The following is a 20,261-nucleotide window of genomic DNA, read 5'->3' as shown; positions in this document are numbered from 1 at the left end:
CACAGGTGAAAAGGTGAAAAGGTGACAAGGTGGCATGGGATGCGACTCGCAGGGCCTCCCTGGGCATGGCGACCTGCCGGCTGGCTCACGACACGTACATTTTCATGCCGTGCAGCGGTGCCACGGGGATGACCTTGGGGTGCGTCACACCGCTCTCCTTGGGGTTCACGGGAGTAAAAGTGAATTGCTGCAAGCGGCATAGTGGAGCACATGCACGGGGGAGGCAGGCAGAGAAGGCTACTCAGCAGGCAAAACCGCGCAGAGTGGAGCGCCACAAAATTGGCACAAAATACAGGCTGCATGCTTGATGCGCCACCGACTCAGCAACACGGCGCTCCCTTGCACCTGGTTGAGCACTGACAGCAGCACGCGGTTCTCCAGCAGCGCAAAGTACTGGCCCAGGCAGTTACGGGGACCCTGGATGAAGGGCAGAAACTGCAGGCGGGCAGCAGGGCACGTCGGGCAGGCGGGTTCTGACACAATCAGGAACAGCAGGCCCCTCCGACCCAAGTGCTGGCAACCAACCAGCCAAGAAGCACAGCCAGGCGCACCATGTATGGGCGGATGGATTCGTCAAACTGGTCGTACTCGCCACCGGGCATGTAGCGCTCGGGGCGCCAGGCCAGCGGGTCGTTGTACTGGTGGTGGATGCCCTGCAGGTGCACAATCAGCCACGAGCCGCGCGGCAGCTTGTGCCCCAGCAGCTCGTCCTCCTGCGAGACAGCAAAGGTGCAGCAGGTAGCGTGAGTGAGTTGAGCTGGAACCAGAGCCATTTAGGGGCAGGTGAGCCGGCCGGCAGGCAACGAGGGACAGCTTATGCCGGACCCCACCCAAAAGATAAGCACCACATGACGCCCCGCTGAACGCACCTGTACCAGGTTGCGGGTGACCACCGGCACCACGCTGTACTTGCGCAGGCTCTCCTTGAGTGTGGCCAGCGTGTACTCCATGCCATCCACCTCCTCGCGCGAAGGCATGCTTTTCCGCTTGCCGCCAAACACGCCTGCTGCCTCAGCACGGACCTGCAGGGCATGGCAGGTGGCCGGAGCACAGGGGGCACACGTCAGCGAGGACCCATGAACCGGCTGTGCAGGTGCCGCTCCCAACATGACCTCGCGACGAGCACCCAACTCTACGCAGCGCTTTCTACGAGATGCTGCTCCTGACGCAGCACTCCCGTGCCCCCCACCCCCACACACACCTTCTCTAGTGCCTCCTTGCTCTGACTCAGCTCATACATGGTCCAGCAGAGCATGGCAGCGCTGGTCTCATGGCCTGCTAGTAGGAAGGTCTTGATTTCATAGCATAGCTGCACCTCGCTCGCTGCCGTCCACTTTTCGCCGCTCTCCTGCAGCAAAGCTTTGCTGCAACGTCATGGTTGCAACAGGGGCGGAACCAACGTGCTGTCTGGCATACGGCAGCCAGCGCAACTAGCCTGGTGCAAGCTGCCCAGTAGCACCCCACCTCCCCACCCCACCCCACCATCAATCCCAGTACAACCAAGGGCACGTGGCCGGTGGATGCACACCTCTGCTGCCGCCAGCACGCGGTCCAGGATGTCTGGCTTGGCGGGGGGCTTGCCGCTGTTGGCGGCGTGCGCCGCGCGCCGCGCCCGGATGATGCTGATAATGTATTTGTTGAGCTGGCTGACGCGCTGATTGTACTGGTAAGCGGTGAGGGGGTAGAGCTGCCGCCAGGGCTCCAGCACGCGACGGTTGCTCTCCTCCATGACAGGCAGGTAGAGCTGGGGGAAGACGCGGTCGCACTCATCGGGCGGCAGGCTCAGGATGGCCTCACCGATGATCTGCAGCGTCAGCAGCCGGAACTCCTCCTCCATGTTCACTGCAGGCGGTCAGCATGGGCGTGGCAGCAGCGACGTGAAAAGCTGATGGCCGCCATCTGGTGCCAGCGGCAGGTTGCTGCACATCAACGGCTGCGCTGGGAGACGAGGCGCCCAATGCCATGGCGTGGTGCCCAATCTCCCCTTGAGACGGGGCTCCGACTGCAAAACCTTTGCTCCGGCTGGCCACCCCAACATTGCGACACCTCCTCTCTGCTGCCCATCAGCTGTCTGCGTACCGGGCGTGCCCGTGCCACGGAAGCTCTCCAGGTTCTTGCACAGCCTGTCCACGGCGTTCTTGGTGATGGGGATGATGGCGTCCAGCATGTCGATGCGCAGTGCGGGTGCCATCAGCAGCCGCTGCTTCTGCCAGTGCGGCCCGTCGGCGGTCACCAGGCCGGTGCCAAGAATCGAGAGGAAGGGCTTGTAAGAAAAGTCCAGGTCCTTCTCATACAGCCGCTGCCGCGTCTGCGCAAGCAGGGGCACGATGCGGCGAGGGCGAATTCACGGGGCGCCGGCCTCCAGCACCAGCCACGAGGCAGGGCTGCTGGTGCTGCGGCCGCTCGGCCACAGCGGGCGGGCGGCGGGGGTCCAGTAGGGACTGCGGCTGGCCGAGCGGTGGGGCGGCGGGCGGCGGCGGGGCGGGCTGGCGCGACATGGGGGCCCGCCGCCACAATACCCCATGGAGGGCGCGACCGGCGGCGCCTGTTGGCTGTGCGCGCAGCTTTGGTCTCTGTGGCCACAGCTGGTTTGTGGGCGCAGCTGGTCTGCCGCCACCACAGCTGCAACGCACCTGGAAGACGCGCTTGGCGCCCTCGGGGTCGTTCACAATCAGGCCGGTGCGCTGCAGGATGTTGAAGCGGGTGAGGGTGCCCGAGGCACGCGCCCACTCCAGCATCTTCTCCCAAGGGCACGGCGCCAAGGCCAACTGCAGCGTGTGACCAAGCCCCAGCAGGCCGCCGCCGGGCGCCGCAGGCACGCCGCGGCAGCCCCATGCCACCCGCAGCCAGCGGGCTGCGCCCTTGATGATGGCTGCCGTCAGGCGAGCCGCAGCCACCATGACTGACGCCAGCAGCAGAGGCACACCCAGCAGCACCACCTGCTCTGGCAGCCACTCGGGCCGCCTTTCCAAGCCCAAATGCTGCAGCAGCTCCATCGCCGCGTGGTGCTGGCTGCCCGGGGAAGCGGGGAGGCGTGAGCAGCGGAGGGGGAGGGCGATGGGCAGAGGCTGAGGCAGCCGGCTGGCTGCACGCTGGCTGCCGGCCTGCAATCAGGATGGTCAACGGATGGGGAGTTGGAGGCTGAAGCAATTTGATTTACAAACGGGGCTACGTGCAGGCGCATGTGGGCCCACAAGCTTGCTCAGCAAAAGGGAATTCCTTGGGTTGCTTTGATCAGCAGAAGGGCATTCCAGCAAGCACGTGGATCTCCTTTCACTGAGCAGCCCCATTCTGCAACAACTACCCCTGCGGACCCCACGATCCTGCCGGTGGAGGCGCTGCCCAGCGTGTGCAGAGCTCGCCAGCGCAAACAAAATCGAGCGGGCATCGGCTTGCCGGTCCTCCGCTCTGCCGCCTCCCAGCCTGTGCCGCCCGCCGGCCGGTCCGCCCGCCCTTTGCCGGCGCCGAGCCTCGGTCGTGACCAGCCATGTTTCAGAGTCGGGGCTCTGTCGGGATTGTAGACAAGCCCTTTAGTCGGCAGGGCAAGCAAGAGGTGTGCAGCTCTGGGACTCTCCAATCAAGCAGGCCATGCTCCCCGCCGGCGACTGCTCCAACCCAGCCTCGCGCTCCTTCCCTCCACCTGCCTCGCAGGTCGCCCTCAGCAGTTTCTCCTACCTGTTTGGGGAAGTGGTACAGTACTGTCAGAGCCGCGTGTCCAACATTGGCGAGCTGGAGCGCAAGTGAGCGACACTGGGCACGGCTGAATTTGCTGTTTGTGTTGCTTGCTGCGCGTCGCCAGCACATCCCGCCTACCTACCCACCCTCCCTGCAGGCTGGATGAGGTAGGGTACGGCGTGGGACTGCGCCTGCTGGAGGTGCTGTGCTACCGTGAACGCGCGCAGCGCCGCGAGACACGACTGCTCGACATGCTCAAGTTTGTGCACAGGTGGGCTGTGGCACGCTGAGGATGTGTTTGGGCACCTGCGAAGCGGTCGGCCACGCGCACCCACGCCAGCCTGATCGCCGCCCCCGTTTGCTGCAGCACACTGTGGAAGTACCTGTTTGGGCGGCAGGCACGCGACCTGGAGCAGAGCAACACAGCCGAGGACGAATACATGATCAGCGACAGCGACCTGTTTGTAACCAAGTATGTGAGCGTGCCACGGGAGATGGGCCACTTCAACCCGGCAGCCTTTGTGGCGGGCGTCGTCCGCGGCGTGCTGGAGGGTGCTGGCTTCCCCGCCAGGTGCGTTGCAGGCAGGGGCATCGGATGCGCGTATCTTTGGGCTCTGCAGTCGTTGCTCCCCTTTTGCCTGAGAGCAGCATTTGGCGCTCGCATGATTGGCTTGCAGAGTGACGGCACACTATGTGCCTGTGAAGGACCAGGCACGGCCCAAGACGGTGATCTTGATGAAGTTTCAACACTACTCGGCCATCATGCAGCGGGAGCAGCGCATACCAGGATGATGTGCCGACACCCAATATACTGTGACCTGATAGTCACACTGATTGAGAGAGGAAAGTGACGAGAGATTAATGCCAGAACTGCGAGCGATTCACATTGCATAACATGGCATATGTGTGTGATGCAATGGATGTGAAGGGCACATCAATCATGAGGAAAGAATCCCAACAGGACTATTCAACCATGACCCTAGCAGGCCTGCAATTGAGAGAGCAGAAACAGCACCCGTTCCTCCTGCACATCTTGCAAACCATGATGCCAGCGTGTACACCGTCTTGCGCCTTACAGCAAGTACTGCACCGCCGCCTCCACATTGTTGCCAGTCTGCCGCAGGGCCTGCGCCGCCGACCCCTCGTCGAATCCCATGGCGACAAGCTGTTGCAATGCTTCGGGGGAGGGCTCCACAGCGCGTGCTGCAGCCGCCGCCGCACCGCCACCACGCTGCGTCATCTGCGCCTGCCGCCCGCCAAACTGTTGGAAGCCGCCACCCATTGCGCCACCAACCGCCTGCTGCTGTTGCGCCGCCAGGTGCGCTGCAGTGGGCGTCACAAACACCTGCTGCGGCTGGCCCGGCCCCATCAGCACGCGACCAATGGTGGATGTGAAGAGGTCCAGCACGGTGGCAGACAGGCGCAGGCGCTGCAGGCCCAGGAAGTTGAGGCGGTACAGCAGGCCTGCCACCAGGCCGCAGCCACCCGCCACCACCGAGGTGGGGCCCGCGCTCAGCAGCAGCTGGATGGAGGCCAGGTAGATGAAGGCCTGCGGGGGGGGGCCGACAGACAGGGGAGGGGAGGGAAGGCAACAATGAGGCGTGGTTGCCGCTGCAGATGGCTGTGCGACGTGGGCAGGCCATGGCAGGGTTCAACAGGGTCTCCCCACGCTGCCGCACCTTGTCCGTCATTTTCAGTTCAAACACGGTGAACTGGTGCATTGGCGGCACCAGCAGCACAAAGTTGGCGAGGAGGTTGGCAAAGATGAGCGGGAAGGGCCCCGAGGCGGCACGCCAGCTCAGCGCAGCCCCTGCCACCGCCTCCAGCGCATATGCCACGCCGCAGGTGGCCACCACGAAGCTGCCGTACTTGGCGGATCCCCACTGGCGCTCAAACAAGCGGTAGAAGTAGAGCAGGGAGGCGCCAAACAGCAGCTCGCCGGGGTTGCGGAAGGCAAAGGCGTGGGTGAACAGGCTGACAAAAAGCGGCGGGCGCCGTCGCGCTGCCTTGGTGGCCTGCATGATCACGCTGGTGCTAAGGGTGCCCAGCAGCAAGCCCTTGGTGATGGGCGCACCCCCTGCAGCAGGAGCGAGGTGGGGACACGAGTGGCTGGGGCCTGGAACAGCCGGCGACCGCCATGCCGCCGCCGCTGCACTGCCACCAACCCGGGGCAGGCTCCGATCCCTGCGCCCCTCTGTTGCCCAGAGGCGTGCGTTAAAGACCCCTCGGAGTTTGCAGGCAACCACCGCGCTGACAGGATCGCAGGGGAGCCACACCACAACCCGCAGCCCAGCTCACTGAATCCTCCCGGTCCCGCGTTCATGTGGTGTGCTGCTGCTGCGCTAAAAGTCGTGGGGAGAGTTCTGGACGCACGTATTCTCTCTCTCGAGTTTTACAGACACCCGCAGGCAGGCAGGGTCGGCCGACAATGTAATGACAAAGCCTTGGCAAGCGGACGGCGCCAGACATGTACCGCGCGCTGCATGCGCCGACTGCCGCCGCCTGTCGCCGCGCCCTCACCGAAGCAGCAGGTTTGGTGGGAGCTGCAGCTCTCTGTTCACCGTGCTGTTCAGCACGCTGGCCAGGGCCTCCCTCAGCTTGTCGTTCTCGTGCCTCAGCGCAAGCACCTGCGGCATGGGCATGGCCATCCGTCTCTCAACCACCGCCTGCGCCCCTCTGGGGGCCCACGGCTGCTGACCGCAGCTTCACCCCACCCACCTCATCAGCATTGGCGGTCCTGCCCTGAAGCGTAGCAAACTGGGCACTGGCCTGCTGCTCAAGTAGCCCCCAGGATTGGACCACTGCCGGTGGCAGGTTGGCATCAGCCCGTGCCTGCCAGTACTGCTTGCTGGTCGGCGGCACCGCAGTCGCCTGGGGTGGAGCCGAATTGCCAATGGGCACGCTTGCCTGCAGCTGCTCCAGACGCCGTGCTGCGCCAGCACTCCTGGCACGGCCGCTGAATAGCAGCTGCATCAGGCGCTCCATGCCCTCCTCCACCTGCTCAACACTGAATGCGTGGACCGCCGCCGGCGCTGCGGCTCTGCAATCTGCTGGTGGTCCCTCAAACTGGGTCCTCTCCGTCAGCAAAGCTGGAGGAGGAGCTGTGGAGCCACCACCAGCAAACATCGACTCCAGGGCGGCCACTGTGTTCTGGTGCTGCAGGCCCAAGCTGCGGGCCACGGCGCCGGCAGTCAGCAGCCCATCCAGGGCTGCCGCTGACACCTGTGCTAGTAAAGAGCTCAGCTTCTGGCTCTGCAGCTGCTTTCCAGTAGATGACTCTGCGAGCAGCAGGCTAAGTGCGCCACTGTCTGCCGAGGCCCTCAGCTCAGCTGCCGACGTCGCATCCAGCTGCACCTCTGTGCCAGCGCTGCAAGGCGCGGGCAGCTCGTCTGCCCCGCCCCTGCTGATGATGATTGAGGCTGCCGCTGGGCTGCCAGGGTAGTAGGCCGAAATCTGCTGACCCCTGGGGGTAGAGTCAGCAAGCATAGCCGCTTCTGCAAGGTGCTCGCCCTGCCCGGAGGCAGCAGCCGCAGCGGTTCCGTCCTGGAGGTGCACAGCCACCGCAGTACCCACGAGCTCGAGTTCCAAAACACGGCCACTGTCCTCCCCCACGTGGCTGCCATCTCCTGTCCTTGCACTGGTTCCAGCGGTGTTCCTCTGTTGCGGCAGGCTCACCACGTAGGTACCAATCAGGTGCTCTGCCTCCATCAGCTGCTCCGTCAGCTCAGATAGCTCCTCCTCCTTCATGGAGCGGATCTGCGGTGGCAGTGCAGGCACACATGCAGAAAGAGCTATCTGCCTATGCACAGCACATTCCATTTGTGACACGGCAACCGCAATTTGCACAGAGCTGTGCTGCCCTCAACATTGCCCCTCCTTTTCCAACCCACCTGCTCAAACCGTGCCAGGTCAGCGGCCTTGAAACGGCGGAACTTGGATTGCAGGTGGTTGAAGGCGCGCGCCACATGCGTGTACTCATCGCCCAGCCGTGCATTGTCGGCCGCGCAGCGTGCATCCAATGCAGCGTACCGCTTGCGCAGACGGTTAAGTGCCGCCCATTGCCGTGTGATGCGGCGCTTCTGCTGCAGCAGCGCATCCTTGGACTCCCGCTCGCGCTCCACTGCTCACCGGCAGGGAGTGGCGTTGGGGCGTTGTGTGGGCCACGTGCATATCATGCGGGGTGAGAAAGGCAGCATGCACTGACCAGAGAATGCATGGCATGTGTTGAAGGATATCATTGATTTACCAACAAGTAAATGCCCTCCCGCGCACCCAGCACTCTGTAGTTGTAGTCCAGCTTGTCGGCGTTTAGCGCATGTGCAGCGCGGATGCCGTCCAGGTGCAGCTCCAGGGAGGCCACATCAGCCTCCAGCCTGCACCACATCAGGCATGGAGCAGCAAGAAAAGGTAATGGACTATTGATGCCGCCAAGCCCAACCACCTCTTTGGCCAGACTCAAGAAAGTGGACGAAGGCAGGCACCGCCAGGGGACAGGTCACTGGCCTGCGCTTGAGGGTTCCATGTTCCACTGCCCCATCCACACGCAGCCGCTCCAGCTCCTCCTCGTACTGCTCGCATGCCGCCAGGTACTGCTCCATGAACTCCTGCTCCACCACGCTGCGCCGCGCCAGCAGCACCTCCAGCTCGCCCTTTTGCGCCGCCAGTAGCTCGCTGCGCTCCTGCACAAGGGCAGGCAGGAGAGCACGCCATAGGCCATATAGGGATAATTGATGGGATGGTTGAAGGCACAAGGAAAATTTGTCGCTCTGTTGGGTGCATTTCCTGGCCACCCGCTCTCTGCATCATGAACGCTCAGTTACTCCTGTCACCACCCGCACACCTGCAGGTAGACGGCCTCCACCGCCTCCAGCTCCCGCTCTTGCACCCCTTTGAGCCGCTCATACTGCTGATGCAGAGCAGCAAGGAGCGCATCAGTCTCCTCGCTATGCACCTGCAGCAGTCTGACATACTGCTCATCCCGCATGCGCAGCACTGCACGAATGCTTTCCAGAGCTGCATCCTTGGACTCCAGGACCCGCTGGCAGTGGGCCGCCACGGCCTGCATTGCCGCGTGCAGCTCCTGCGGCTGTGAGATGCCCTGCATTGGCCAGCGGGCATGCGTCAGTAAGGGAGGCTTGTGGTAATGCAAGTGGTTCTGGAACTTGGCATCCTAGGCAGCCATCTTCTGCAAAACCAGCTTGCTGCGAGGCGGCAGCCCCAGCAACGTGCCTGCAGCTGCTCCCACTCCAGGTCTATGGCACGGTTCTCCCCACGGCTTCCCTCTGCCTCCTGTGCCACCTGCTCGCGCAGCGCTGCCTCTTCGGTGTCGCACGCCTCGGAATGCCGCTCAGTACGCTGCTCGGCTGCCAGCATCACCGACCGTGCCGCCGCCTGCGACTCCTCCAGCGCCTGGCACACCGCCTCTGTGCTCTGCAGCGCCTGCTGCCTGCCCTTGGTGGAAGGCGGCGCCTGCTCACTTGCTGTTGCAGCACTTGAGCCCGCGGCCCTGGCCCGCTGCTGCTGCAGGCGTAGCCGTTCCTGGACCCGCTGCCGCCGCTCCGCAATGCGCCGCTCCCTGCGGGGGCGGCGGCCAGTGGTGGGTGATGTCCAGCGCGCGAGGCAGGTCAACAGAGCCGCTTCGACATACAAGGCCGGCATTTAACGCGCACCTGGCCTTCTCCTCGCTCCCGTCCCACTCGAACGGCGGCATGGCGGAAGTCCGAGTCAAGTCAACGCACCCTTTGCCGCTGCCTTTTTGCTGCTGCAGGGCATAACGAGGAGTCGTGGGCAATGAGACAGGTCCGCAAACCGCAGGGAGATGCCAGCCAGGTTGGCTGATGTTTCTACAGGTCTGAAGGGAGGGTGTAACAGGCAACGCAATTGTAGCAAAGCTGCCTAAGCCACTGCGGTTATCGTACAGGGCTGGAACGTTTGTCCGGGGAGACTGCTGGGGTGGGTGATTTTACACCCATTGAGGCTACTCTGCGCCGCAGTCTCCATGCAGAGCAGCCGCTGTGTGATGGGATCGATGATGACCCTAGCAGCAAGGCCCTCGCCCCGCCCTGCTTCCTGCCGCCTGCCGCCACCGCCCAGCGAGCGCGGCAGGCAGGTGAGCGTATGCCCGTGCCTCCACCCCGCCTGCAGCCACTGCCTCCACCTTCTTGCATCGGCAAGGCAGAAGAAACTGCGCAATGATTCAAGGGCCTCGACACGGCTCTGCTGCGCCGGGGCAGGAGAGTGAGGAAGAAGAGTATGAGCGTGCGCTGGCGGCGCTCAGCTCCCTCATCTCGGGCCGTCAGCGCAAAGACACCGGCATGTGGGCACACGCCTTTGAGATGATGCAATCATACCTGGAGGCAAGTGGCCCAGCCATCCGCCATGCCGTGCCTGTTGGGAAGCGGTTGCGCAAGGAGCAGGGTGCTTGGTGCCGCGTTTTGGCCTTTCTGGCAGGACGACCCGCCAAACACACACTGCACCCACATGTTGCTCCTTGCTCACCCTTGCTGCCACCTCTTGTGCATGCAGCGGCTTAGCCTTGAAGAGCCTTTGGGCGAGCTGAGCGTGATCCACGTGGCGGGCACAAAGGGCAAGGGCTCCACCTGCGCTATGATTGAGCGTATGCTGCGAGAGGCCGGCTACCGCACCGGGCTCTTCACCTCCCCTCATCTCATTGACGTGCGCGAGCGCATCCGTATCAATGGGTAGGCTTTGGTTGGATGGGAGGAGATGGCCATGGATGGCAGAGGGATGGATGGGAAACGGGCCAAGTGCAGATTGCCAATGCTCCACAGGCAGGCTGATTTCCTTTTGGAAACCGTTGTCAGCTACTTACCACACGCCGCCCCTCCTCTGCAGCGAGCCCTTGGACCGCGCCACCTTCTTGCGCAACCTGTGGTGGATTTTTGACAAGCTGGAGGAGAAGGCTAGTGACGACTCTGGCAAGCCCGCCTACTTTCGCTTCCTCACGCTGCTCTGTGAGTGGCAGGCGGCAGTGGCAGCGGGTTGGGCTGCAGTGATTGCCCATGTGCGAGTCTGGCAGGACTGAGCGCCGTCTGAAGCGGCAGCACCGAATGGATTAGCAGGGGCATGCTTCCTGGCGTGGCAACGCCACAGAGCTTGGCTCGGCAATGCTCCCCCCATGGCCCAGTGACCCCACTGTGCACCTGGAGTGCAGGCTTCAAGGTGTTTCTGGAGCAGAAGGTGGACGTGGTGATCCTGGAGGTGGGGCTGGGCGGGCGTCTGGACGCCACCAACTGCGTGCGGCATCCTGTGGTGTGCGGCGTGAGCAGCCTGGGCTTTGATCACATGGAGCTCCTGGGCTACACACTCCCGGAAATTGCGAGAGAAAAGGCGGGCATCTTCAAGCCCGGGGTGCCAGCATTTACAGTGCCGCAGCGCGAGGATGCGGCGGAGGCGCTGCGTGAACGTGCGGCGGCGGTGGGGACGCCGCTGGCGCAGGTTCGCGCCTGGGAGGACTATGCCGGAGCAGCAGATGTGGTTCTGGGCCTGGCAGGCGAGCATCAAAAGCTCAATGCGGCGCTGGCAGTGGCACTGGCGGGGACATGGGAGGGCACCAGCCCTGCAGCGGCAGCGTTGAAAGCGAAGGCAGCAGCAGCACGTGCGGCGGCTGTGCAGGCGGGCCACCTGCCGCCAGAGTACGTGGCAGGGCTGCAGGCGGCCAACTGGCCAGGGCGAGGGCACATTGTGCACGATGTGGTGGTGGAGGCTGATACCATGTCGCCAGCGGCAGTGGACAAGCAGCGGGAGCTGGCCGGCAACAGCATAGTGGGCAAGCAGGGACCAGGGCAGCGGCTTCCACGGCTGTCCTTCTTCCTGGATGGAGCCCACACGGCAGAGAGCATGGCCACCTGCGCCCACTGGTTTGCAGATGCCAGCCAGCCGCCAGCGGCAGGCACATCAGCAGCAGGAGTGGGTGCAGCGGGCCGGCCTGACACACAGCTGCAGCAGGGGCTGGTCACGCAGCGGATCCTGCTGTTCAACTGCATGCAGGTACATCGAGGGCTGCACACCGCTGTGGCTGCACATCGCTGTGCTGTTGCCTGGTGTCAACAGGGTCCCATTCCTCATCTTTTCAATTTGTCTGCCCGTTGCTCGCTGGCATGTGCAGGAGCGCGACCCTCAGAACCTGCTTCAGCCCCTGGCGCAAGCGCTGACAGAGCGCCAGGTCAGCATCCACCATGCCCTCTTTGTGCCCCCCGATTCTACCTACATGAAGCTTGGCTCCAGCGCAGAGCCAGCCAACCTGACCTGGCAACACTCACTGCGCTCAGTGTGGGAGTCCATGACCACCACAGCTGCAGGCAGCAGCGGCACCATTGTACCCTGTAGAGCAGCAGCACCACCGGCCCTGCCACTCCCGCTGCTGCCAGCCGTCCTGCCACCAGGCCTTCCTGCCGCGGCGGCGGCAGCCGCAGCGACGCAGCGCCCCGCAGTCCGCACCGCCGTGCTCCCCAGCCTGAGCGTCACCCTGGACTGGCTGCGGCGGTGTGTGCGCGAGATACCCAACCTGCGAATGCAGGTGCTGGTCACGGGCTCGCTCTACCTGGTTGGGGACCTCCTGAAAGCCCTGCAACAGCCACATCAAGCCCAGCAGCAACATATTGGCGCCGGCAGCAGTGGTAGCGGCAGCGGCGCGGCCAATGGCGCCAGCCGTGGCAGGGCTGGGGGCTGAGCTTGGTTCCCTGCCCATTCACCTTGAATCCTTGTTTATATTACATGGTGTGCTGATGTGCCTCTTGGTGACAAGCACGCTAGCTACAGGCAAAATTGAGGCTTGGGAGGGACGCATGCACGCGCAGGTTGCAGACGATGAAAGATGCGGGGTGGTACAGAGGGGCATACAGAGGGGCATACAGAGGGGCTTCAGCACCAGAGAATGGTGACAGAGGTAGTGGATTCGTGAGCAGGCGCCACGCTACCAGAAGGCATGCGCTGCCTGCCATCTCCCTCCACGGGCAAGATCACTGTTCGGCGCCGGCGAAAAGCACGGCGTCCTTGCCGGGCATGGCCCTGCGCAGCTGCCAGGTGGCGCCCGACACGCGCTTGCTGGTGCCTGCTGAGGTAGGGCCGTGTGTGAAGCGGGTGATCATGTCCAGCGCATTTTTCGCCTGGTCCATGGGCACCTGCATTTATAGTTGGCAGGTTGGCGGAGGGGAGCGGCAGGGCAGGGCAGCGCTGGCGCATGGCTTGGTTTTTGTTTGGGGGGGGCAGCAGTACACATGACGCAGTGGCAGAGAGCAGGAGTACAAACGGCAACATGGTGGCTGCCATGTACAGAAAGTCTCGGCCCCAGTCAGCAGCGCTGGCTGCAACCATGCCTGACGCACCATGTGGCCCGCCTTGAAGACGCGCACAAAGCTGAACGGTCCCACCGACTTCACGGTGCCCGCGGCCACGCCCTCAACTGTCCACGGCTCGTCTTCCGCAACAGCCCAGCGCTTGGCGCCGTGCCAGGGCAGCACATCCACCCACTGCTGGTTCCCAACATAGTTGCAAATGAAGTCCTGCGGGGAGAGGAGGCGCGTGGAAAGGAGGTGAGGTTAGGGATAGGACTTGCGATGGGAGGGGGGGCTGCTTTGATTGATTGATGATTGATTGATTGATGACTGATTTGATTGATGAAAGGAATAATAAAATGTATTATTACCTGATCGCCGGCATAGATCATCACCCGAACCCCGGCCGCCAGCATCTCTGGCAGCACAATGTCGTAGTTGTGGCCCCAGTCGCTCATCATCTCGGCAACAAGCAAAGTAGGAGTAGGAGCGAGAACAATCAGCTGCAGCAGCTTCAGCCGATGACAGCACGCGCCAGCTGACAGGACATGTCAGACAAAATTCAGCCTCGAGGCGCATCCACTCTACCTGAGTGCACCTCCATGTTGCAAGCCTCCCAGCGCAGGTCGCCGACGCCCAGCTTTTCCCTCACATCATCCTGCAAGACACAGCGAGTTGATGGCGCTGGCTCTCTGGAAACATGTTTCAGTAGGATTAGGGTTAGGATTAGGAAACTTGTGGCGCAGGGTGACAGCTCCTACATCCATCGCCCTCTCTGCCCACACGCACCTGATTCAGGTACTTGTCCAGCACCTCAAACTCGCGGTAGCACAGTGGGCCTTCGCACTCTTTTCTTATATCATACACATTCATACCACCATTAACCAGCATTATCGGCGCAAACTGAGACATCTGGCACCACTGTACCGCGAGTAGGCACTCGAAGGCAAAGTCCAAACCGTCGCATACTTCCAGTGCCAGGCGGCACGACGGGTAGAGCTGCAGCCTCCGGAGGGGGAAGGGAAGCAGTAAAGGCAACACGGAGCAACTCTCCAATTGACATGCCTGGAGACCACAGGTACCTGCCTGAACACAGCACAGGCACAACCAGCTGCGCACCAGCTTACCATTTTGAGACGATCGTGTAGGGCTTGTCCAATGAGGCCGTTCATCAGAGCATAGTCGCTGTATGCCCCATACTGGATCGCAGGATCGGTGAGGCCATTGCCTATTGCCAGGCCCTGCAGTGAGGGGGGGAGACAGAGAGAGCCAGGCCGGGTGAGGCACTCTTCAGTGGCCAACAAGGCGGCAGGCTAGGCAAGCAAGAACGTGCCTGCAGGTTGATGGGCGGCTCCACCTCGCCCGACTTGCTGGCGTGGAACACCCGGCTGGCCACTGCCGGCACGTAGTGGCCTGCATAGCTCTCGCCTGCAGGAAGAACAAGGCCCAACAGGAGCCGAGGCAATGCCTGATAAGCGGCGCCCTCACAACAGGTGGCTGGCGCTCTCGGGTGGCTTCAAATGGATGGCCGGCCAGGGGCTACCTGTGACAAAGAAGGGGCGGCCCTGCAGCTCAGGCCGCGCCTTGAAGAACTCGCTCAGAAAGTCCAGCCTGTGGGCAAGGGGTACCAGCCATCAGGACATGCCCAACATGTGTGGTGCAGAAACGGCATTAAGCAGCGAAAGCCCGCAAAACAAACTCACATGTCGTTGGACACACATGTCTCGTCATAGCACGAGTCTCGCGAATCTGCGCTGTAGCTGAAGCCTGTGCTGCAAAGGGGGCAAAGCAGGGCGGCACATGGACTCATGAGTGAGCGTCTTGCCAGCCACCCTCCTCTGCGCCACCCTGGTGGGGGTGGGCGCTCACTTGATTGGCTGGTCGACGAAGATCATGTGATGGTTTGTGTCCCAGCTGCAAGCACAAGGATGACACTGTGAGCGGCAGGAAGGAAGGTCCATTGAAGTCCGTTGCAACAGTCCGCACGTACCCGTGCTTGGTCTCAGTGAGGCTTAGGTCATCCGGGTTGATGGTCCAGGGGCCGTTCTCAAAAAAGACAGCCAGCTCGGAACTGCATCCCGGGCCTCCTGTCATCCACAGCACAACAGGGGCGTTCTCCGGGTCGCTCCGGGCTTGGAAGTAGAAGAAGAACATGTGCGCGTCGTAAGTGCGGTTCAGAGCAAAGTACCCAGAAAATCGCTCTGCAGGTTCAAGGGACGGAAGGGGTGGGTGAGAAGGAGGGGATCCTGCACCTTCCCAGACAAACCAGCAACTGGTACACCTGGGGCCGCGTCGGAGGCGGTGGTGGCGGCGGTAGGAGTTGCCAGGCTCAGAGGCTTCATGGTCAGGCGGCGCTGCTCATTCGCCAGCGCCAGGCCGCAGGTTGCTGCCAAGCACAGCGAAAGCGCAAGGGCCCGCATAATGACGCACAGCAGGATCACACTGAGGTACGTTGGAGCCCCTAGGGCCTGCGATTGCCTTGGGTAGGGCTGGATAGGCAAGAATTAGGCTCCGATAGGGTAAACACCGCTGGCACGGGACGCAAATGGAAAGACAGGAGAATGGCTGAGCTAATGGCCTCCTCAGCCTGACAAACACCTCGTTCTTGCGACAGTGTCTTGCCCAGCACCCTCCCCGACTCCCCAGCCTCTCCCCCTGTCTCGAGAAGCTACGCGAGCAAAGCTGGCGCTCCCCAAGTCCAGGCGCACCCCTCCCAAGATGAACACCCGCGGGGGTGGCTCCTACACCCCGGCGGAGGCGGCCAAGGAGGCCCGCAACGCGCCTCCACCCTTCCTCACCAAGACGTGAGTGCCGCGGGCCGCCTGCAAGCCCCGGTCACCGCCTTGAACACTGCCACGGGTGCTCAATTCTTGCCCCCACGCTGCTGCAGGTATGAGCTAGTGGACGAGGCCATCTCGGACCCGATTATCTCGTGGGGAGCCGACGGCCAGAGGTGAGCAGCCCGCGTTGAAGCAGCGCAGCCCTGGAGGCCTGGCATAACCGCTTGCATGTTGTGACGCCGGCCCGCACCCGCCCCTGCGCCGCCGCGGCCGGCTGCTATGCCACTCACCCGCGCAGCGCCCTCGCAACCGCTGCCTGCAGCTTCGTCGTGTGGAAGCCTGCCGAATTTGCGCGCGACCTGCTGCCCCTGCACTTCAAGCACAACAACTTCTCCAGCTTTGTGCGGCAGCTTAATACCTATGTGAGTGGACCGATCCTCCGCTGCAGAGCTGCCCAGGGAGGTGCCACCACCCCCCAGACACCCCACCTCCTCCCCCCCTTGTTGCTCGCAGGGCTTCCGCAAGGTGGACCCCGACCGCTGGGAGTTTGCCAACGAGTACTTCCTGCGTGGCCGACGCGACCTGCTGGGAGACATCCACCGCCGCAAGCCCAGCGGCAGCGAGCGGCGCAGCCGCGGCGGCGCCGGCGCCGGCCACCATGACGCTGACGACCGCCAGTCCATCATTGAGGTTGGACACTACGGGCTGCAGCAGGAGGTGGAGCAGCTGAAGCGCGACAAGGGCGTTCTGATGCAGGAGGTCATCCGCCTGCGCCAGCAGCAGCAGGTGCGCGGTTGGTGGGCACACAAGGGTGGGCCAACGCTTTCTTGCCAAGATCGCGCGGCGGTGCTCCCATGCTTTCACAGCACCGGCGATGCCCCCAAGCTTTCACAGCACCAACCACCCTCCTCAACTGCCTCCTCCTGCAGGACTCTGCCGAGGTGCTGGGTGAGCTGCAGGACCGGCTAGAGCTGCAGGAGCAGCGGCAGCAGCAGATGATTGGCTTCCTGGCCACCGCGCTGCAGCACCCAGGCCTGGTGCAGCACCTGGTGGCCTCCACGCCCTTGATCAAGCGCATTGACGACGGCAGACGTGAGTAGCTGGCCCAACCAGCAGCCATGGGCAGCAGGACGCCAGCAAGGGGGCAGTCGTGTGCATCTGTTTCTGTACAGCCGTGTGTCGATCGCCGCGGGGGCTGCGCCTCTGGCCGCCCCTTTGCCGCCCCTACCGACTGCTTGTGCCCGTCTCGCGTTGCCTTGCCTGCAGGGCGCAAGAAGCGCAAGGGTGCGTCCGACTCCGACAGCGATGGCATGGAGAGCCCCGACGACCAGGGCATGCAGGCGCTGGCGGTATCGCAGCCGCAGCAGAGCCTGGCTGACCTGGCGCAGGCCTTCATGCAGATGCTGAGCACGCAGGACCCCCGACCCAAGTCACGCAGCGGGCGGGGCAGGCGCGATGGTGCAGGCAGCGTCCGGCGCTCCGCCGGGCCCATCATTGAGGAGGCACCCAGCACTGGCGGCGGCTTTGCTGTGCCCACCACCATGCCCGCCATCCCCACGGCAGGCGGCGCCGGCGGCATGCACAGCGCGGCGGCGGCAACAGCGGGCGACGTGGCCCCCATGATGCTCAGCAGCACGCCTGTGGTTGGCTATGGCGGGCTGCCGATGGTGGGTCCCTTTGATGGAGTGCCCGGCACCAGCGCCGCAGCGGCAGCAGCTTTCAACACGGCCGGGCCGGGCGCCGGCCTGCCCAGCTTTGTGCCGGTGGATGGCGGCGCCGGTGCCAATGCCGTGCTGCCGCTGCCGCTGCCGGTGCCCACGCCCAATGGCGTGGCGGTGCCGCCGCTGACCGACAGCAACCCCATCGTGGAGCTGCCAGACCTGGACAGCCTGGGCCTGGGCAATGTGGACCTGGTGAGTGGCACCCTGGGTACTGCATTGCCATGCCTGCTGCGCCGTGGGCTGGGTCCTGCACATCTTGTCAGCTTCTGCGCTGTTCTGCTGTGCTGTTTCGCTTCTCATCATCCAAGAGCTGCTCACCTATTTTCCCTGTCGGGTTCCTGCCGCAGGACCTGGGCGACGTGCTGTCGTCACAAGACTTCCTCCTGCCGGCCGCCAGCGACAACAGCGCCGCCAACAACGAGTTTTGGAACAGCCTGATCGGCTCGCCCACCGCGGCGACTGGCGGCGCGGCAGTACCGGGGGCGCCAGCAGGCATGGTCCCCCTGGATGAGGCCTTTGGTCAGCAGCAGCCCGGGCAGCAGCGGCAGTAGAACGCGGTAGCATGTGCTGCTGTGACATGCAATGACGTTCTGCGTCGCATGTTGCCCACCCCAGCTGACAGCCGTGATTGATCCCTCCAATCTTCTCTACGCATGCAAGGGCCGTGCCCGCGCAAAGCTATGATGTCATACCGTAAGCTGCAAGCTGAAATTGTCTAGCCTGTTGGGCTCCTTGCACTGCATTAGTGAATCATGTTCCGCCTGGTTTTTGAGTGTCAAGGTTTTCCCTTTCCACTTACGTATGGCGGCCACCTCTCTCGCCCCACATTTACGCCCTCTCGATTCACGTCCCTCGTCCCCGCTCCTCTGTTCTACCCTGTACATGCGGTAGGGCGCGGCCTGGACGCCATCTGCCCCGGCCCGCCCATCCTCCACCCTATTCCATTTGTGCACCGCCCCTAGTTTTGTACAAAAACCGACGCACGCACCCATCTTTTCATCTGCAGGCACTGTTTTCTGTCCCTCCACCTTCTGCTTTCTTGCATTTGATCCCTCTGAACCAAAACAACCCTGCTCCTATGCCATTGCGCCAAAACACGCCTTCTCATGCGCGCTCGGTCATACTACCGCGCCCGGCTCATTTCATATTCGCCTTGTGTTCTTGTAACGTGCGAAAGCGAACATCAGATGAGGACATTAAAAGGGAGCGGGAATCAAATCTGAGAGCAGGGAGAACCCAAAAATCGGCAAGGGGTACCCGTAGCAGGGACACAGTGGCGGAGCTCCAGCATGCAGTGCTAGCTAGCCTGGGTTTGGCTGGCTGCTGGGGCTCTCATCTCGCGGCTGTGCGTCTGCGTCCGCCCGCCCGGCATGCCTCAGAGCAGGGCCTTGATGTCCGCCTCGATGGCCATGGGGGTCGTGGTGCTGCCATAGCGCTTCACCACATTGCCGCTACGGTCCACCAGGAACTTGCTGCAGGGCAGGGCGCAGAGAGAGAGTGAGAGTGAGCAGCAGGCCAGAAGCGCAAGGCCAGGAGCCACGTAGTCTTGTGTGCACAGCACAGCTGGCGCAGCATGCCACAGCATGGGGGGTCGAAATCAGGGGCGCCTGTGCTGGCAATCCACTCACGTGAAGTTCCACTTGATGTCACTGCGTTCAAGCAAGCGGTGGCCAGAGGCGCAAAGCAACAGTGAAAAGGTGTTCCCAAGTAGGCGGGCAGTGGGCATGTCAACACGCACACGCATTTGCGCAGGCTCACGTCCCTTCTCTCACCTGGTCAGCAGCCCGCCCTGCTGATTCTTGAGGTATGTGAAAAGCGGCTCGGCCTCGCTGCCGTTGACGTCTGTTTTTGCAAACATCGGGCCCTTGAAGCCCTTGCGTTCAGCAAAGGACTTGATCTCGCTGTTGCTGCCCGGCTCCTGGCTGCCAAACTGCAGCGCATCGTGGATAAGCATGCCATGAGCAGCAGGCGACGGGCGCACGCATCATGGGCACGCGGCTGAAGCCCACCTGGTTGCAGGGGAAGGCCAGCACCTCCAGGCCCTTGGCGGCATACTTGTTGTACAGCTCGGTCATCTCGGTGTACTGTGGCGTGAAGCCTGCGGGCGATCCAAAGTGACCCAGTGGCTCAGATGTGCTGCCGAGCGTATGGCAAAAAAATGATATAAGCATTAGGTTGCCTCACCCCAGGCGCCACACCGGCCTCAGTACTGGCTCACTCACCACAGGCCGAGGCCACGTTGATGATCAGCAGCACCTTTCCTTTGTAGCGGTCCATCTTGATGTCCTGTCCATCTATAGACTGCTAGCAGGGGTTTGCGGGGTGGCCAGATTGCAGGACAGCCTTCAGCTCCCCCTCCCCCTCGTCTCACATCATGCTGCTGCCTTCCCCGCCAAGCTCTCCAGCAGGAAGCATGCCCAGGTAGTAGCTTTGGCAGCTGCGGCGGCAGCGAAGCACCGCCAGCAAAAGCCGGCACCCGCCCACACCCACACCCTCCGCCAAATAGGCCTTGCCAGGCAGCTCTGTGGACTGCAACCTGCCTTGACGGTGTAATCGTAGAACTTGCCAGCAGTGGCCGCACCGCCACCAAACAGGGCGCGCACCGGCTGCACAGTGCGCACAGTGGGCGCCACCGGCGCCGCCTTGCTCCGGCACGGAACTCCAGTGAAAAAGGCGGCGCGGCTGGCCACCGCCACCCGGCTGGACACGGTTTTTGTGGTGCTCAGAGCGCTCAGGTTAAGGGCACAGGTGAGGGACGACATGGCAACGAGCGAGTTTAGCACACAACT

The 20,261-nt window shown here is 63.0% G+C and overlaps 6 protein-coding genes across 6 annotated transcripts; 3 read left to right on the top strand and 3 right to left on the bottom strand.

Moving 5' to 3' along the window:
• Positions 1–85: 85 nt before the first annotated feature.
• On the bottom strand, positions 86–2,996 carry CHLNCDRAFT_139264 (hypothetical protein; the record flags this gene model as incomplete). Its single annotated transcript, XM_005844091.1, has 8 exons — positions 86–187; positions 346–435; positions 552–713; positions 870–1,022; positions 1,202–1,348; positions 1,529–1,842; positions 2,080–2,308; positions 2,634–2,996. 8 exons carry the CDS (start codon positions 2,994–2,996, stop codon positions 86–88), a joined length of 1,560 nt encoding a protein of 519 aa, XP_005844153.1.
• A 491-nt stretch (positions 2,997–3,487) lies between these two features.
• On the top strand, positions 3,488–4,467 carry CHLNCDRAFT_27224 (hypothetical protein; the record flags this gene model as incomplete). The annotated part of the gene is made up of 5 exons (XM_005844176.1): positions 3,488–3,553; positions 3,652–3,740; positions 3,833–3,946; positions 4,043–4,246; positions 4,353–4,467. The coding sequence occupies 5 exons, from the start codon at positions 3,488–3,490 to the stop codon at positions 4,465–4,467; spliced, it is 588 nt and encodes a 195-aa protein (XP_005844238.1).
• A 4,215-nt stretch (positions 4,468–8,682) lies between these two features.
• Positions 8,683–12,271, top strand: CHLNCDRAFT_7888 (hypothetical protein; the record flags this gene model as incomplete). Its single annotated transcript, XM_005844175.1, has 9 exons — positions 8,683–8,799; positions 9,927–10,058; positions 10,201–10,376; positions 10,531–10,649; positions 10,850–11,220; positions 11,311–11,391; positions 11,470–11,685; positions 11,804–12,020; positions 12,129–12,271. Coding segments are annotated over 9 exons (1,572 nt in total), but the record flags the coding sequence as incomplete, so codon positions are not given.
• A 123-nt stretch (positions 12,272–12,394) lies between these two features.
• CHLNCDRAFT_32614 (hypothetical protein) lies at positions 12,395–15,450 on the bottom strand. The gene is made up of 12 exons (XM_005844090.1): positions 15,251–15,450; positions 14,962–15,172; positions 14,841–14,885; positions 14,675–14,743; positions 14,515–14,582; positions 14,305–14,399; positions 14,099–14,212; positions 13,761–13,970; positions 13,560–13,629; positions 13,343–13,434; positions 13,023–13,199; positions 12,395–12,818 (listed from the first exon to the last, which is right to left on the bottom strand). The coding sequence occupies exons 2-12, from the start codon at positions 15,123–15,125 to the stop codon at positions 12,657–12,659; spliced, it is 1,266 nt and encodes a 421-aa protein (XP_005844152.1). The 5' UTR covers positions 15,126–15,172; positions 15,251–15,450; the 3' UTR covers positions 12,395–12,656.
• A 305-nt stretch (positions 15,451–15,755) lies between these two features.
• CHLNCDRAFT_15492 (hypothetical protein) lies at positions 15,756–16,360 on the top strand (the record flags this gene model as incomplete). The annotated part of the gene is made up of 4 exons (XM_005844174.1): positions 15,756–15,775; positions 15,862–15,924; positions 16,074–16,173; positions 16,265–16,360. Coding segments are annotated over 4 exons (279 nt in total), but the record flags the coding sequence as incomplete, so codon positions are not given.
• Positions 16,361–18,847: 2,487 nt separating this feature from the next.
• CHLNCDRAFT_49115 (hypothetical protein) lies at positions 18,848–19,749 on the bottom strand (the record flags this gene model as incomplete). The annotated part of the gene is made up of 5 exons (XM_005844089.1): positions 18,848–18,944; positions 19,101–19,121; positions 19,245–19,402; positions 19,482–19,570; positions 19,695–19,749. The coding sequence occupies 5 exons, from the start codon at positions 19,747–19,749 to the stop codon at positions 18,848–18,850; spliced, it is 420 nt and encodes a 139-aa protein (XP_005844151.1).
• Between the last annotated feature and the right edge of the window lie 512 nt (positions 19,750–20,261).

Source organism: Chlorella variabilis (genome assembly GCF_000147415.1).
Source record: "Chlorella variabilis unplaced genomic scaffold CHLNCscaffold_24, whole genome shotgun sequence".
Taxonomy (NCBI): Eukaryota; Viridiplantae; Chlorophyta; class Trebouxiophyceae; order Chlorellales; family Chlorellaceae; genus Chlorella; species Chlorella variabilis.
The sequence above is the reverse complement of the archived record's forward strand: the minus strand, read 5'-3'. Positions and strand labels throughout refer to the sequence as shown.